This window comes from Chrysemys picta, chromosome 20 (assembly GCF_011386835.1).
Source record: "Chrysemys picta bellii isolate R12L10 chromosome 20, ASM1138683v2, whole genome shotgun sequence".
In the NCBI taxonomy this organism is placed as follows: domain Eukaryota; kingdom Metazoa; phylum Chordata; order Testudines; family Emydidae; genus Chrysemys; species Chrysemys picta.
The window spans coordinates 17,923,347-17,937,535 of record NC_088810.1 but is presented as its reverse complement, the minus strand read 5'-3'; the positions used below and the strand labels follow the sequence as shown (position 1 = coordinate 17,937,535).

The 14,189-nt window shown below is 48.2% G+C and overlaps 3 protein-coding genes across 6 annotated transcripts in view; all 3 read right to left on the bottom strand.

Moving 5' to 3' along the window:
• The window catches only part of LOC101944639 (cathepsin S-like), a 40,587-nt gene that overhangs the window by 15,937 nt on the left and 10,461 nt on the right, over nt 1–14,189 (bottom strand). Inside the window, exon 1 of one of the 2 annotated variants that reach the window (XM_065574218.1) lies at nt 11,772–11,902. The exons of the other annotated variant lie outside the window; for it this stretch is intronic. The gene's annotated coding sequence lies outside the window, so the exon portion shown is untranslated. Of the gene's footprint in view, nt 1–11,771; nt 11,903–14,189 lie in introns of those variants that run through there. 2 annotated transcript variants of the gene reach the window in all.
• The window catches only part of LOC101931018 (cathepsin S), a 57,029-nt gene that overhangs the window by 32,384 nt on the left and 10,456 nt on the right, over nt 1–14,189 (bottom strand). Inside the window, exon 1 of one of the 2 annotated variants that reach the window (XM_065574221.1) lies at nt 11,772–11,893. The exons of the other annotated variant lie outside the window; for it this stretch is intronic. The gene's annotated coding sequence lies outside the window, so the exon portion shown is untranslated. Of the gene's footprint in view, nt 1–11,771; nt 11,894–14,189 lie in introns of those variants that run through there. 2 annotated transcript variants of the gene reach the window in all.
• On the bottom strand, nt 2,030–11,903 carry LOC101944372 (cathepsin S-like). 2 transcript variants are annotated; one of them, XM_065574227.1, is made up of 8 exons: nt 11,772–11,903; nt 10,631–10,771; nt 9,341–9,463; nt 7,584–7,733; nt 7,280–7,504; nt 5,712–5,877; nt 4,048–4,150; nt 2,030–3,806 (listed from the first exon to the last, which is right to left on the bottom strand). In XM_065574227.1, the coding sequence occupies exons 2-8, from the start codon at nt 10,760–10,762 to the stop codon at nt 3,707–3,709; spliced, it is 999 nt and encodes a 332-aa protein (XP_065430299.1). In that variant the 5' UTR covers nt 10,763–10,771; nt 11,772–11,903; the 3' UTR covers nt 2,030–3,706. The 2 variants fall into 2 exon arrangements, with proteins under 2 accessions (XP_065430299.1, XP_065430300.1); XM_065574228.1 differs by having other exon boundaries at nt 2,457–3,806; nt 10,881–11,773.

Genomic DNA, 14,189 nt, shown 5'->3' with positions numbered 1-14,189 from the left:
AAGTCTGTGTACTTTTCAGTTATCTTAACAAACACTTCTTGTCCTCTTCACTTAAGGGTTCAATATAAATGCCTTCATTAGTCAACTTCTGGACTGAAGTCTTTGCTTCTTCCAGAACTTTTTCAATGGATAGCTCTCTGATTGATCCAAATGTAGGTTCTATTGCTGGACAAAGATCTACTACTGTTGTAGCAGATGCCTGGATGGCATTGTTTAATGACCCAAGCGGTTTCAACAGTAGACTTACAAGAGGGACAATGGCAATAGTCTTCTCTGAACATAGTAGCAAAAGTAATCCACCAGCCTCACTAGTTAGATCCGTCCCATCTTGGTAGATACTTTCCAAAGCCAGTAATAACGTATTATAATAAATGTATTATACTTTGTCAGATACACATATTTTATCTTATACTTGATATGCTTTTAAAGTGTGTATTAATGTTTCAATTTCAATTCAAATTTCCAAACAATCACTACATTGGCATCACCCAACAAGGCAAATTCCTCACCTGCAAAACCAACAGGACAAATCATTTCCCCAAGTCACGGAACCTGGCGCCAAAAACATCTGGCTGGTGGGATGGCAAACGCCCGCCTGGCTGTTCTGCACGGGTCTGGAGCCCTTGCTCCTCCCTTTGGCCCTCAGATCAGATCAGGACGCTGATGCAGCCATAGCTGGATTATCCCTCTCAGGCCCCCGGTCCTGGTCTCTCTCCTCCCAATTCTCCCCGTGCTGTGGCCACAGCACCCACTAGAAGGGCTAGGGGCTGCCATATGCCGGGCTGTGGGCCTGCCCCCTCACTGCCCAGCTCAGTCGTCAGCTGGACTGGCGTCCATCCGGGGCTCGACCCTCCCCAAGTGACAGACTGATCCTCATTTGCGCCGAGGGCCCTGTACACTGCTCTACCCGGTGAAAGGAGGCCGTAGTGCAAACGGGAGCGAGGCCCACAATGTGGCTGTGTGCAGACGTCAGGAATCCCTGCTGAAACGACAACGTGCTGGTGACTGCTGTACCCACCTCGGGGACACCTGTTCCCAGGGGGTGGCATCCCTCCGAGGGGACCCCTGCTCTCAGCGGGGCGGGGGGGGCATAGCAATTCCCCACCCCACCATTCAATGGTTGACGGAAATGAAGATTAAGATCTATGAGCACAGTCCCCACTCACCAAGACCTCCCGCTTCCTGCTCTACACATCCCTCATTCCATCTACCCCATCCTCCATTTATTTCCCCTGCTTCCTTCCTGCCTTCCAGCCCCCCCTTCCACCACTCCCTTCACCCCTTCACTCTGGAAAGCAAAGGAGAGAGGGAACTGGTGAGATGGAGCAGTGGAGGGGATCCCATGCTGGGCTAGTGAGACCTGGGGCGCCCCCGCCTTTTTTGAGGGCTTAGGTGGGATGTGAGTAGGGTTGCCAACTTGGTAATATTTAAAAAACGGAACCTCCAGCAGGAGTGCCAGAATCTCCCCTGCCCCGCCCATTCCCCTAAGGGCCCGCCCCATCCACTCCTCTTCCACCTTTTCACCCAACGAAGTTAGGCAGCCCCAGCTGAGTAGAGGCTGATGCAGGTGATGACCCAGCGCCTCCCCACCTCCCTCGCCCGTAGTAACTGGACACTGAATGTCGAGTCAGTAAATCTGACCACACACTGTCTGGTCCCCTTTCAACTGGACTTTCCAGTCGAAAACAGGGCTCCTGATCACCCTAGAGTGGCATCTAGACCTTGTCCTGGCCCTCTGCACAGGATGAATCTCATCCTAAAAGTTCATGTAACAAACAGTACAGAGTCAGACATTGCCTAGCAACAGGGGTTCCCCTAGATCCATCAGTCACTCGCCTGGCGCTCCCCCCAAATGAAGGGAAGCAGTGACACAAGACAGCCTCCTGGAACCTCCCAAGTAAAACTGCCAATTTAGCCAGGGCAAGAAATGCTTTGGTGGTTGTTGCAAATTTTATGAAATTTCACTGAGTTGATGTTGCTCAGTTGTTCCAAATTCATCCATTGGTGGAGTTCTTTGTGGGTTTGTCAGGTTGTTTTTTTTTTTGCAGCTGACAGATTATATTTTGCTAAAACCAGCCACAAAGATAAAGACATAACTGGGGACAAGCTCCCCAAATGGTTATATTTTCACAAAGATGTGATTTCTCACTCTTGTCCCACCAGTGATCGTTTTTCCACCTGGCCCTGCAACACACTGATGGATCCCACATTTTTTGCCGGCTTCCCTTTGATTAATTAAAGCCCAGATCTTGTAACCTGATTAATTCAAGTAGACCCCTGTGCCCATATGGAGCCTACTTGGGGCATTGCAGAGATTCAGGGCTCCACTCTCATGAAACAGATTTTGAAGGATCAGGGCCCGAGAGTTTGTTTTGTTTGTAATCAGGGTGGTTTTGAATTTCTGTCGCTTGCTAAGTATCCCACACCTGGCCCCGCTGAACAGACTGAGCCTAAACTGCTGAGACAATTTAATTTTTTTTTTCCTTTTGGAAGAGGACGTGTAATTTCTATTACATGCATTGTTTACAGATGAGATTCTATCTGGATCATCATAGCAACCTCACTGCTGAATTGGAGAGAAGAGAATGCATTTCATGTGTGACCTCACTCTGAAACTGTATCCCGCAAGGATTCGGTCTATAGGTGTCTGCAAATCATATTCCGAAGTAGGGCAAAGTAGGTCAGATCCGGAAGCAGGGCTCCCCCGCGGCCTGTGGAGTAGAGCAGGGCAGCAGATGTGATTCCCAGTGCCGTGCTGGCACTTGCAGCTGGGATGTGGATTCCAGGTTCACCCTTTCCCTGCATTCTTGCTCATTCAATCGCTCATCCCATACCTGCAGCTACATTTACAGCCTTTGGGCCTGACTCCCTGCTACTGTGCATCATGTGCAGTCATGGATACCTCGGCTGAAAACTGCTGCTCTTCTGATTCATTATACACCTACTTTGCACAGGGGTAAATGGCTGTGCAGTGGAAGAGAGAATCAGGCCTTTCATCTCTGCACCGTGTCCTTGGTCCAAGCACTGCAGGTAGCAAAGGCTGACCTCACTCTGTAGGTCACATTTTATAACAGCAGCACTTGGTTCCGTGGCTGGCCTTCTCCGTGGCTTCTGACTGCTGGCGTGCTAAGGTCTTCGCATAAGATACCAACCCAATTTTGTGTAGCCTTGAAAAACACATTCCCCCCTCCAAGGAATGTCCATAGTTTGCTTGATCTCCTAGGTTGCTAATGATTGCTTTGTGACCTGTATTGTGGAAAATTGATACATGTGGCTAGGATGTGTTGCTCCATCTTCTTCACCTCTTCACCTCTGAGGTAGCGTCAGCAACTCTACCGCATGGACTAGCTTTATCCGTGTGACACGGCCTTCACTCCAACATATTTTGAGACAGCGGCAGTGACAATACTTGGCACTGAAATAGCACTTCACATGCGCAAAGCAATGCATAGACATTAATCAATTACAAACACCCCTGTGGGATAGGGAGAATAAGCTAAAAGTGACCAAATTCTGGACCAGACCAATCATGATCATTCATCATTTCAGCTGCTTGTCTCAGATCCGTCAGATGGATCTGATGGGGGGGTTTTGCCATTAGAGCCCGTACATTGTTCTCAAACAGAGCAGTTAGATTACAGCAAGGCTAAGATTAGCAGTTTAAGAGACCACATCTCCAGAGTGCAGTCTGAAGCAGAGCGTCCCTCTATATTTGTGGATAAGAAGCAAAGCTGGCAATCCCACAGTGGTTTCCTTTGTTCCTGGACATTCGAATGTATCCTTTGTCACCGAAATATTCACCCCAGCTGTTGGAAGGAGAAATAACACAGAATTAAACATTAAGAGAATAAAACACCTTTCTTTATAGACAGGGTTCCCATCCCCCATTTTCTCATGTGTTTCAAGCTGTTTAACAAAGTGCATCCAATTCACACTAGTACAGACACATACATGCACAGCTCTACACAGCTTACTCATGCCCCACGCATATCCCAGGATCACGTTAGTCTATAGATAAATACGGCTCAGTGATGGATTTTCTTTTACCTGTTTTTCACAAGCCAAAAGTCCTTCCCGTCCAGGGTGCCATAGCCGATAGCTAGAACCGCATGATTCGTGTCACCAGTGCATCGTGGATCATCGTAGACACCTGGAAGGAAAGAATTCGCAATCACAAGGGAGGAAAAAAAGCCAGCAGGGACTTCTCTGCTCAGTAAAGTTGTTGTGAGCAACAGCACCCACATGGTACCAACATGCCTCTAACCTGGTCCCCTGTAAGGGGGTAATAACAACAATCCCTCACTCTTTTCATCAGTAGATCATAAAGCAGGTCAGTTTCATTATCTTCATTGTGCAGATGGAGAAACTGAGGCACAGAGTAGGCAGTGACTTGCCCTCGGGCTAGAACCCACCTCTCCTAAGCCTCAGTCCAGCGCACTGTCCACTGGGAAGTTTAATTTCCATGGCCTGTACAATCATTGAAAGCCTCCATTACCCCACCCATCCTGTGAGTTATTTCAGTATCCCAACTCCCATAAACACTGGGAAGGAATCTTCCTCCCGCTACGTCCCCCCACAATATTCCCTTAAAAGCCCCAAATCCAGTACTCCCCCAGCACAGGAACCGAGTAAGACAGTCACAAGCTGTCTTAGGAGGCCCCGTTCCGAAAGCTCTGGCCTAGGGGACATGCCAGTCAGCCAGGATTAGGGTCTACAGCAATTCTGTCTGGCGCTTGGGAGTTTGCCATAACTTATGCACCATCCAAGGCTGCCTGACTGACGCCAGGAGCCACCTCAACCCCAGAACTGGGCTGAACGGCCATTTTAGAGCCGCCCTGGGCTGAGTTTGGTGCCGCACAAAATGGCAGCCACAGTATCTGACAGTGCCTGGAATACAACTCAGTCAATACTCATTAAAAAAAAAGCCCAGGTTAATGTAAGCCACGCCCACTCGGTGGGGCGTTCTGTCCCCCTCTAGTGGTGTTTCGGCCACAGACAGGTTGATGAGCCTGCCACAGCCTTGGCTAAAAGAGGTTGGGTCTTTTAGCTCCAGCAAGAAAGGCTCATGCGTTAAGCTCCGGAAGTCCCAGTCCCTGCTGCCCACCCCAGCGCACTGGCATTACATTAACATGAGTGAAGGGTCCACACTGGGGTGCTATTTTAATGACACCCCGTAAGACACCAGCAGCGATTGAACCCGGGGTCATTAGCCCTTGGAGCACCTTTTGAGCTAAAGGAGCATCTCCGGTCATTTGTTGTTATTATTAATCTGTGTCACAGTAGCACCTGCCAGCTCCAGACATAGACCAGGGCCCCATGGCGCTAGGCGCTGTACAAACGCCGAACAAAAAGATCATCCCTGCCCCAAAGAGCTTCCAATCTAAGGGTATTGCCAAACTGCACACTGGCAGCATATAGACTATATACACTCCACACACACTCCACACAGATATAAACAGCAGAGTAGACGGCTTAGGGGAGTAAAGACACACCTGAACCCTTAGGGTATATGCCCTACACAGCTCTCTACAGGTCCCTCCAGGGGAAGAGCACAATGTGCGCGTCTCCTCAGTAACAAGCTGCAGAATAAATAGCAACTTGCTCCACATTCCTCTTTCAATTTAAAGAGACCGTCCACAGAAAGCAAAGGCATCACTGCTTCAAACTATGTACAGCACCGGGCGCGAGGTGTTGTAACTTAGAGAATGTACCTGATCTGTACAGGAAAAACGAAGGCTGTTTCGCATCTATGGCGACAGACACGGGTCCGATATTGGCTACGGCATCCTTCAGGGCTGCTTCATCGGCATACGGGAGCTCAACGAACTTGGAGCAGGTGGCGGCTCGCGTGGCAGGGTTGTAGTGACACGTTCCGTTCTGGCAGGGGCAAAGAGCAGATGAAACAGGGACATTTCAGCCTCTGGCATGAACATCCAACCCACTCGCAACTTTTGTTTTTATCTCCCTTTTATTCCACTCTGTTGTCTGAATCCCTCTCATTTCTTAGATCACTGCTGCTCCCTCTGGAGCGTTCCTTCTGCCTCTGGGCATCGAGATCATCGCTGAGGGACTAATGGATTTTTCAGTTCAGGGACTTACCCGGAAAAACAAACAAATGGAAGAAAACAAAACAAAACAAAAACCTAAAAACACCCACTGGTTTGTTTCAAACCAAAATTCCATTTTTTTCAGGTTTTTTTGCTGAAACGAAAAATAGAAAAAATTTCATTTGGTTCAAATGAAACATTTCGAAGGTCATTTCATTTCCGAATGATGTCAAAATAGATCTTTTTGACATTTCCTGGGGGAGGATATCAGGGAGGGTTTTGGCCGAAAATTTGCCAAATTTAGGTCAAATTCACAGATAGTATTGGTGCCCTGAAAAGAGCATTTTCAGCCAATTTTAATTCACCCAGTGTTAGTATCTCTCCTTTCCCATCACTCAGGTAAGAAGAAATATGAGGATTCAGCCATCAATGACAGCATATATTTCATCTATGGATTTATGAGCCTCCATGCCTCTATGATAGAGGGAAGTGTCATTAGCTGGGCTTCACAGAGAAGACTGAGGAACAAACAGAGCTAAGATTACAACCCAAGTGACCTGAGTCCAAGGCCCTCTGCTCTGGCCACTAGACACCACTCCCCACCCAATACTGGGATTAGAAGCCAGGAATCCTGACTCCAAGTTCTACTGCTCTAACCACTGCCTGAAGGCCTCTTCTCTTGTTCTTTGTGCTGACACAAACAGTGCAGGAGACCCAGCAAAACAGACCACAAAGAACAGATTGCTACACACTCGCAAGACGAGATGCCAGCAACAGACTAAGAAAAGGACAATGGAGTCTCTGTGTTTTTGGGGTTGTCCACACTGCATTTTAAACCTGGGTTTGGGGGACCGGGGCTCGTAGACTCAGTGTTTCTAAGCCCATCTTGAGCATCCACACTGCACTGTAAACCTGGGTTTACAATTGCTGGGCCCAGGTCTCACAGCTGTGCTAATGTGTCCATACTGCCCTGCACAGACCTTCTGACTCGGGTCTGCAGCTTTTGTTGCGCCCGCTCTGCAAAATGACAAGGCTTGGACCCAAGTCAACAGGACTCGGACTCTGACCCACCCTCTAGCAGTGTCGTAGGACCTGGGCCCTGAGCGCTCGCTGACCTGAGTCAGGCTGTGTGGATGGAAGGGGAGCCTGGGCTCAAATCCGAGTCAGAACCCAGGCTTAGTGTGCAGTGTAGACAGACCCTCTCTGTGCCTGTCTGAAACTTGGATACCAACCTGAGCTGTGTACGGATAGGAAGCGTCTGAATCAACGCCGTTATTATCGATGATGTACTGGAAGGCCCTGGTTATATATCCGCCGTTGCAGCCGTAGTTCCCGTACATAGTGGAACAGTCGACTAGGTTCTGTGCGCTGAGAGACACCAGGTTTCCAGTTTTCAGTTTCACCTGGGCTTCTAGGGCACCGACAGCACTGAAAGCCCAGCAGGCCCCACAGGCCCCCTGAAAAGCCAGAGAGATGCGCTCAGCCACTGCTGCGATGGGCACCCATGTCAGGAGGGGAACAGATTGAGCCTCCCACCTGATATTTCACATCCGTAACACATCCTTTGTCCCTCCAGTCCATGGAGTCAGGCACTTTGCTGCCAGGGCGTGGCCTGTAGGTGGAATTCCGGTCAGGTCGGTGGGGAAGTTTCAGTCCAGTTAACAAAGCAGCCACTTCCTCGCTGGTCTAGTTAAAAGAACACACACACCCCTTCAGACTGACGTCCCCTTCGATGTACAGACTGGCCCCGAACACTGGGGACATTCAGATACAAACTCAGGACATTGCTGGGGATAGAACCCAAAACTAGCGCTGTCGGAAAGTTATCAGACAAAAACAATTTTTTTTTTTTGGCTGAAAAATGCATATTTGGGTCGACTGAAACATTGTGTGAATTCAACTTGAATTTACAAAATTGTTTCAGCTGGAGAAAAAAAATTCAAAACTAGTTGGGGGGGAGAGCTAATTCAAAGGGCGGGAGAGACAGCTCAGTGGTTGAGCATTGGCCTACTAAACCCAGGCTTGTGAGCTCAATCCTTGAGGGGGTCACTTAGGGATCTGGGGCAAAATCAGTACTTGGTCCTGCTAGTAAAGGCTGGGGGCTGGACTGGACTGGACTGAATGACCATTCAAGGTCTCTTCCAGTTCTAGGAGATAAATAAATTAATGGAGATATCCTATTTTTTTTATTTAGTCAAAATGTTTCAATTCAAAATGACTTTTCAGTTCAAATTTTACTTCCAGTTCCTTTATTTATTTTTTAAAAAGGTAAAATAGTCTAGAAAACTAAACAAAATGTGTTGTCCAACCCTAAATGAATTGTTTTCATCGTTTTTTCATTTCACCATTGCTATTTCAGGTCCAATTGAAACTAACTTTTGATTGATTGATTGATTGATTTTTCAACCACCAAACCAAAAAAATCTCTTCTTCACATAGGTCTACCCAGGAGCTCCAGCATTGCCAAGTGTCTTGATTTTATGGAGAGTGTCACAATATCTGGTGTTTTCCTTAAAGCACCAATGTGGGGGAGAGAGGGTCGTGAGATGGCACAAGAATTTCAGTTTTTAGTTTTTTTTTAGTTTCTCTCTCTCGTATAGCTGTGGAGAATTGCAGGAAAACATAACCCTTAAAAGCACAAAACCCAGAGGCAAATAAAAAGAGCCCCCAGATTTAGACTTTTTTAAATCCCAGGATTTTTAAGCCCCCATGATTTTAGGGGCCTGGCGCCTAAATTCTGAATGCTTGGCGTTGGCAGTAACGGGATCTGAAGCACAAGTAGCTACAATTTCAGTTAAAGGAGCAACTTCTTTAACCAGCAACGGCCTAGCAGACAGGTTGTGACATTCCTCATGGGGGTAAGGGAGAGTGGCAGACACAGTAAGGTTGAGAAGCAGAGTGCGAGGTCACGCTGCTTGGAAGATGTGATTTGATACAGAAACATGCTGGGGGGGAGGGAGTCACCCCAGCAGCGGGCTAGCAGGGGGTGGAGCACCTGCACTTAAAAAATCAGGACTACCCCCCCATGGCAGATTTCCCACACACAACACTGACCCAAGCAAGTAGAACAAAGCTTTCCACAGCTCTCGGGAGTGGTGACGGGGGCAGGTTACTGCTGGAGGTGCTGTGGTTTGTGGGCCTACCTCTGCAGGGCTCATACTGACCCTGAATTGGCTGGAGCTTATTCTGCCCCTGATTCAGTTACATTCTCTGGCCACAGCACCCCCAGGGAAATACAGATAATTCCCAGATGCCCAATCACAGGGTCTGTAACAATATTTTTTTTTACTTACCATGTCTGCCAGGTGGTTCATGCCCAGCTCATAGGAATGCAGCCCCAGTGAGTGCTCGAGGTTATGCAGCATAACGAGCTTGAGGTTTTTTTCCCAGGTCACGCGCCGTTCCCCTTCCTCTTTCTGGAACCAAAGCACAGCCCCCACGTTACTATGCAGTAGCCCAGAGGAAACCATCTGCATTATAAATGGGTTATAGTTCTACAGTGCTTTTTTATCCCCGAGGAAACCAAGTGCTTTGCAAAAATGTTGCCTAGATCCTGCAACACTCACTCAAGCAAAACTTCCTAGGAAATCAAGGGGAGTCTTAACAAGTTCAGCAAAATTGAGTCCTTCCCCAGCCCCGAAATGCAGCCAGTTCTGGAGTGGTGTGCAGCAGCTTTTTAACAGCACATAGCAACACGACGCAACAGAGTTGGACAAGAAGAGGAGAATCACACTGTATCCAATTAAATCATCAGGGAGAATTATAGGGAGGCAGAATGTAATTGCCACCAGGACAGTGATGACACCTTGTAATTTAGGAGGAAAGTACTGTAGGATTCTCCTATGACCCCAAGCAGTCAGGGCCTTCAACTAAGCCAAAGTAATTAAGGAGCTGCATATACAATTAGGATGCAAAACAATAATCAAACATTCACAATACAGCTTGCAGCTGTGCAAATCACTGACTTTTTCGTTTGGCAGCCAAACCAAACAACCTTTTAAAAATCAGTTGAAGATTTTTGGCTTTGGGTCAAACGTTTTGTTTCAATTTGGGGCTTTTTAAACCTTTTTATTTAGTTATTGTTAATAGAATGGTGGGAAATTCCAACACAAAATGGCGTTCCAAAAGGAAAAAACAAAACGGTTCATTTATTAAACGCTGATATGAACCATTTTTTCCCACCTTTCCATTTTCTTTTTTTTAATTTGACCAAAACACTGTGCCAAAATAGAGCCGAATTCCCCAATGGTTTCTGTCAACCCGAATCTGCATTTTGCAACCAAAAAAAAAAAAGGAGTTTTGTGAACCATGTCACCTGGCTCTAATATATTCCAAACAAAACACACTTTAAGAAATCAGCTAACCCCCGGGGATGGTTTAGGCCCAATGTTCATTAAAACTGAATACACTTCTGAAAGCAGAGAGAGTTTTGCAATCTCCAGGAGAAGAGCAGGAGGCAGCGTTCTCAGTGAGAGCTGGCACAGGACTGGCATGCCAAGATCCCGGATACCTGCTGATCTGAGGGGAGATGGTGACGGAAATCCCCCTCCCCCACTTTAACCCCACAGCTGCACAGAGCCCACCTTGTGGCTGTATTGTTTGCCATAGGTTTTCTTCCAGAGCTCCCAGTGGTTATCCAGCGTCGGGTCTGTGTGTAGATGTGCAGTTGCAGCAGCAGCAAGAGAGGCCAAGACGATACAAGCCAACAGCTTCATTCTGTTCAGCTAGGGGGGAAAGAGAGCACGCTGGTGAGAGATAATATCTGCATGGTTAAGTCAAGTGTCTCAATTTCCTCCACTCAGTGATGGTGCAAGAGATCTGACACTGACTTACTAAGATTTCTCCACTCTCTCTGCCATGAGCAAAGTGTCAAGAAGCAAACCCTGATCCTGCAGCCGCTCTCACACTGAGCCATCCGGCAGCTTGTCCCTCCTGGGGATGATGGGGCAGGGGCTTCCTGGAACCCCATACGACAACAACAGACTTGAAAGGAAAACAGAGCTGGGTCAATGGATAATCTCACCCGGCTACTTCTACAGCTCCTGAACTGGATCTTGGACCTGGCCATGGGCATCAGAGCCTGGGATAAGGTGTTCCGGGGCAGGAGGGAGGGAGAGAGCTAGCGAAAGTCAGAGACGTTCCCAGCTGGGGTGGGAATTGATGTAGCTGCACTGACATCAATGAGTTTGGTCCCTAGGTGATGTAAACTGGTGTCGCTCCATTGTGGTCACTGGAGCGAAGCAGATTTACATCAGCTGAGGATCTGGCCCAGAGGGATTTAGGTGAAGAGGACTTGGATTTTCAAAGGAGCTCAAGCAATTTGCAAGGGAGTTTGGCACCCAAATCCCATTGTCTCTCACCTAACTCCCCTAGGTTCCTCTGAACACTCCAGCCTAGGAAGGAAGATGGAGGGGTGTATGGGGCTAGAAAGAAAGAGAGAGAGACAGAGGGAGAGGGTGTATGAGAATAGATAGATAGAGAGGGTGTATGGCGAGTGAGAGAGAGGGTGTTGAATAGATAGATAGGGGGCGTTATTGGAAGAGAGAGAGGTTTATATGGGGATAGAAAGACAAGACTGATACACGCGGGTATCCACAGATGCAAACTCTCTACAACTAACATACAAAACGCCATTTCTTGGTTTTACTTCCTCAAACACATTGTTCCAAACATGACAAAGGGGAGATTTAAAGTACCGGGTGGGAAAGAAAAAGCCAAACATACCTGACGGGAGTTCGCCCAGTGGAGATTTCTAGGCAGGAATCCTGAACTGATCAGCAGGCAGCAAGAATTCCCCTGAATTCTCCTCCCAAGGTTGGCTCCTGAGCGAACCCTAACACCCTTCCTGCTCTGACTGAATGCCAAGAATAACAACTTTGGTTTGCCCTGCCAGGCTCGTCACATGGGCCTGTGAATGGGGAAATGGCAGGACCTCTTGTTTCACTATTACTGTGACTGTATCAAACTAGGGATGTTAACTACGGCTGCAGGCTGATTTTCAGTGCCCAGCCCCGGAACACTAAAATCAGGTGTTTTTCCTTCCCTTCCCAGACCCTACAGCACATGATTTGGAGAGTTAAAAAATAAACTAGCAGGGTCAACATTTTCAAAAGCTCAGACAGGGGCAAACAGTCGCTGGGACCTCCCTTTTGGGGTTTAAGTGATCATCAGTATAATGGTAAAACCTAGAGATCCCAGCTGAGATCAGATCCTGTTGTGCAGGGTTCTGCATGAACACAGAGGGAAAGACAGACTCTGCCTCCCTGAGCTCACAAGCTAAATAGACAAGACGGACAAAGGGAAGGGGGAAACTGAGGCACAGACCAAGGAAGCAATTTGCCCAAGGTCACACAGCAGGGCAGTGCTAGAGCAGGGACTAGAACCTACATCTCCTGAATCCCAGTCCAGTGCCTGCTTCATTGGTATTTGGGCACCCAGCATGCTCTCTGAGCCAGTGTCTGGTTTAACCTCAACTGCCTGAGCACCCGGCATGGAGTGGGATTGTCAGAGCACCCATGCACTTTCCTAGGGGCGCAGGGCTGAGCTGAAATATCCTATAGGTGCACATTAGCATATGGATATTGGCACTTTCAATATGCTAATGCGGCCTAGAATCCCAACCACAGCCCACTGACTTTTGTCTTTGCCGGCGGGTGCTCCTCTCCGCCCCCTCACCTCCTTCAAACGGCAGGCGGGGCCTTGGGAGGGAAGAGGCCAAGTGCGAGTGGGATCTGGTGTGGAGCGTGGACAGGGCCTCTGGAGGAAGAGGCCGAGTTTGGCGGGGCGTAGATACGGAGCAGTGGACAGAGCTGGGAGTGGGGCCAGGGTTCTGGCGCCGTGGCCCACAAAAGATTAATCTGGTCCTGCGGGTCCTGAGATGGACCCTGAGATCCACAGATGAAAGGTTCTATAGCAGTGCAAAGGCTAGTCGGGCCAGATCTCCAGCTGCTATAAATCAGCATCGCTCCTAGTGTGAATAACCCTCAGAACACAGACTGCACAGCAATGACGTGCTTGTGAGGATTTATATTTGCCTGCTGCAGCCTCTAAAGGGTTACAGACGTAAGCAGGGTCTGAATGAACTGAATGAATGCAGGGGGGAGACTTCAGGAGCAAACTGTATTTACATGAACACACCTACGCTGCTTAGATATCCAGCACATAGAACAGTGTTGCTCAAAATAATCAACTTTGGCTGATGTTGGGTTACAAATCACTTTAGTACTGAATGCAGGGTGGGGAAATGCTGTTATCTATGTGTTGTCATTATGGTATGAATGAAGGGGAGCAGAACTGTGCTTAACCCTGCCCCAAACGAGAGGGTCTTGGGGTCAGGACTGGTTTAACCTGTTCCTCCCCACTGCTGTAACGGCAACGTGCTGGTGACTGCTGTACGCACCTTGGGGGCACGTGTTCCCAGGCGGTGGCATCCCTCCCCAGGGGACCCCTGCTCTCAGCGGGGGGGGGGCATAGCAATTCCCCACCCCACCGTTCAATGGTTGATGGAAATGAAGATTAAAATCTATGAGCACAGTTCCCACTCACCCAGACCTCCCGCTTCCTGCTCTACACCTCCCCCATTCCATCTACCCCATCCTCCATTTATTTCCTCTGCTTCCTTCCTGCCTTCCAGCCCCCCCTTCCACCACTCCCTTTCACCATAAGAACATAAGAACGGCCCTACTGGGTCAGACCAAAGGTCCATCTAGCCCAGTATCCTGTCTACCAACAGTAGCCAATGCCAGGTGCCCCAGAGGGAGTGAACCTAACAGGTAATGATCAAGTGATCTCTCTCGTGCCATCCATCTCCACCCTCTGACAAACAGAGGCTAGGGACACCATTCCTTACCCATCCTGGCTAATAGCCATGAATGGACTTCACCACCATGAATTTATCCAGTTCTCTTTTAAACGCTGTTATAGTCCTAGCCTTCACAACCTCCTCAGGTAAGGACTTCCACAAGTTGACTGTGCGGTGTGTGAAGAAGAACCTCCTTTTATTTGTTTTAAACCTGCTGCCTATTAATTTCATTTGGTGACCCCTTGTTCTTGTATTATGGGAATAAGTAAATAACTTTTCCTTATCTACTTTCTCCACATCACTCATAATTTTATATACTTCTATCATATCCCCCCCTTAGT

Coding starts and splice junctions, on each gene's coding strand:
- LOC101944372 (XM_065574227.1), bottom strand. CDS start 10,762: ATGAAGCTGTTGGCTTGTATCGTCTTGGCCTCTCTTGCTGCTGCTGCA. Junction 9,464..10,630: donor GCAAACAATACAGCCACAAG/GTGGGCTCTGTG, acceptor CTTTGGTTCCAG/AAAGAGGAAGGGGAACGGCG. Junction 3,807..4,047: donor TTTTGGCTTGTGAAAAACAG/GTAAAAGAAAAT, acceptor TCCTTCCAACAG/CTGGGGTGAATATTTCGGTG.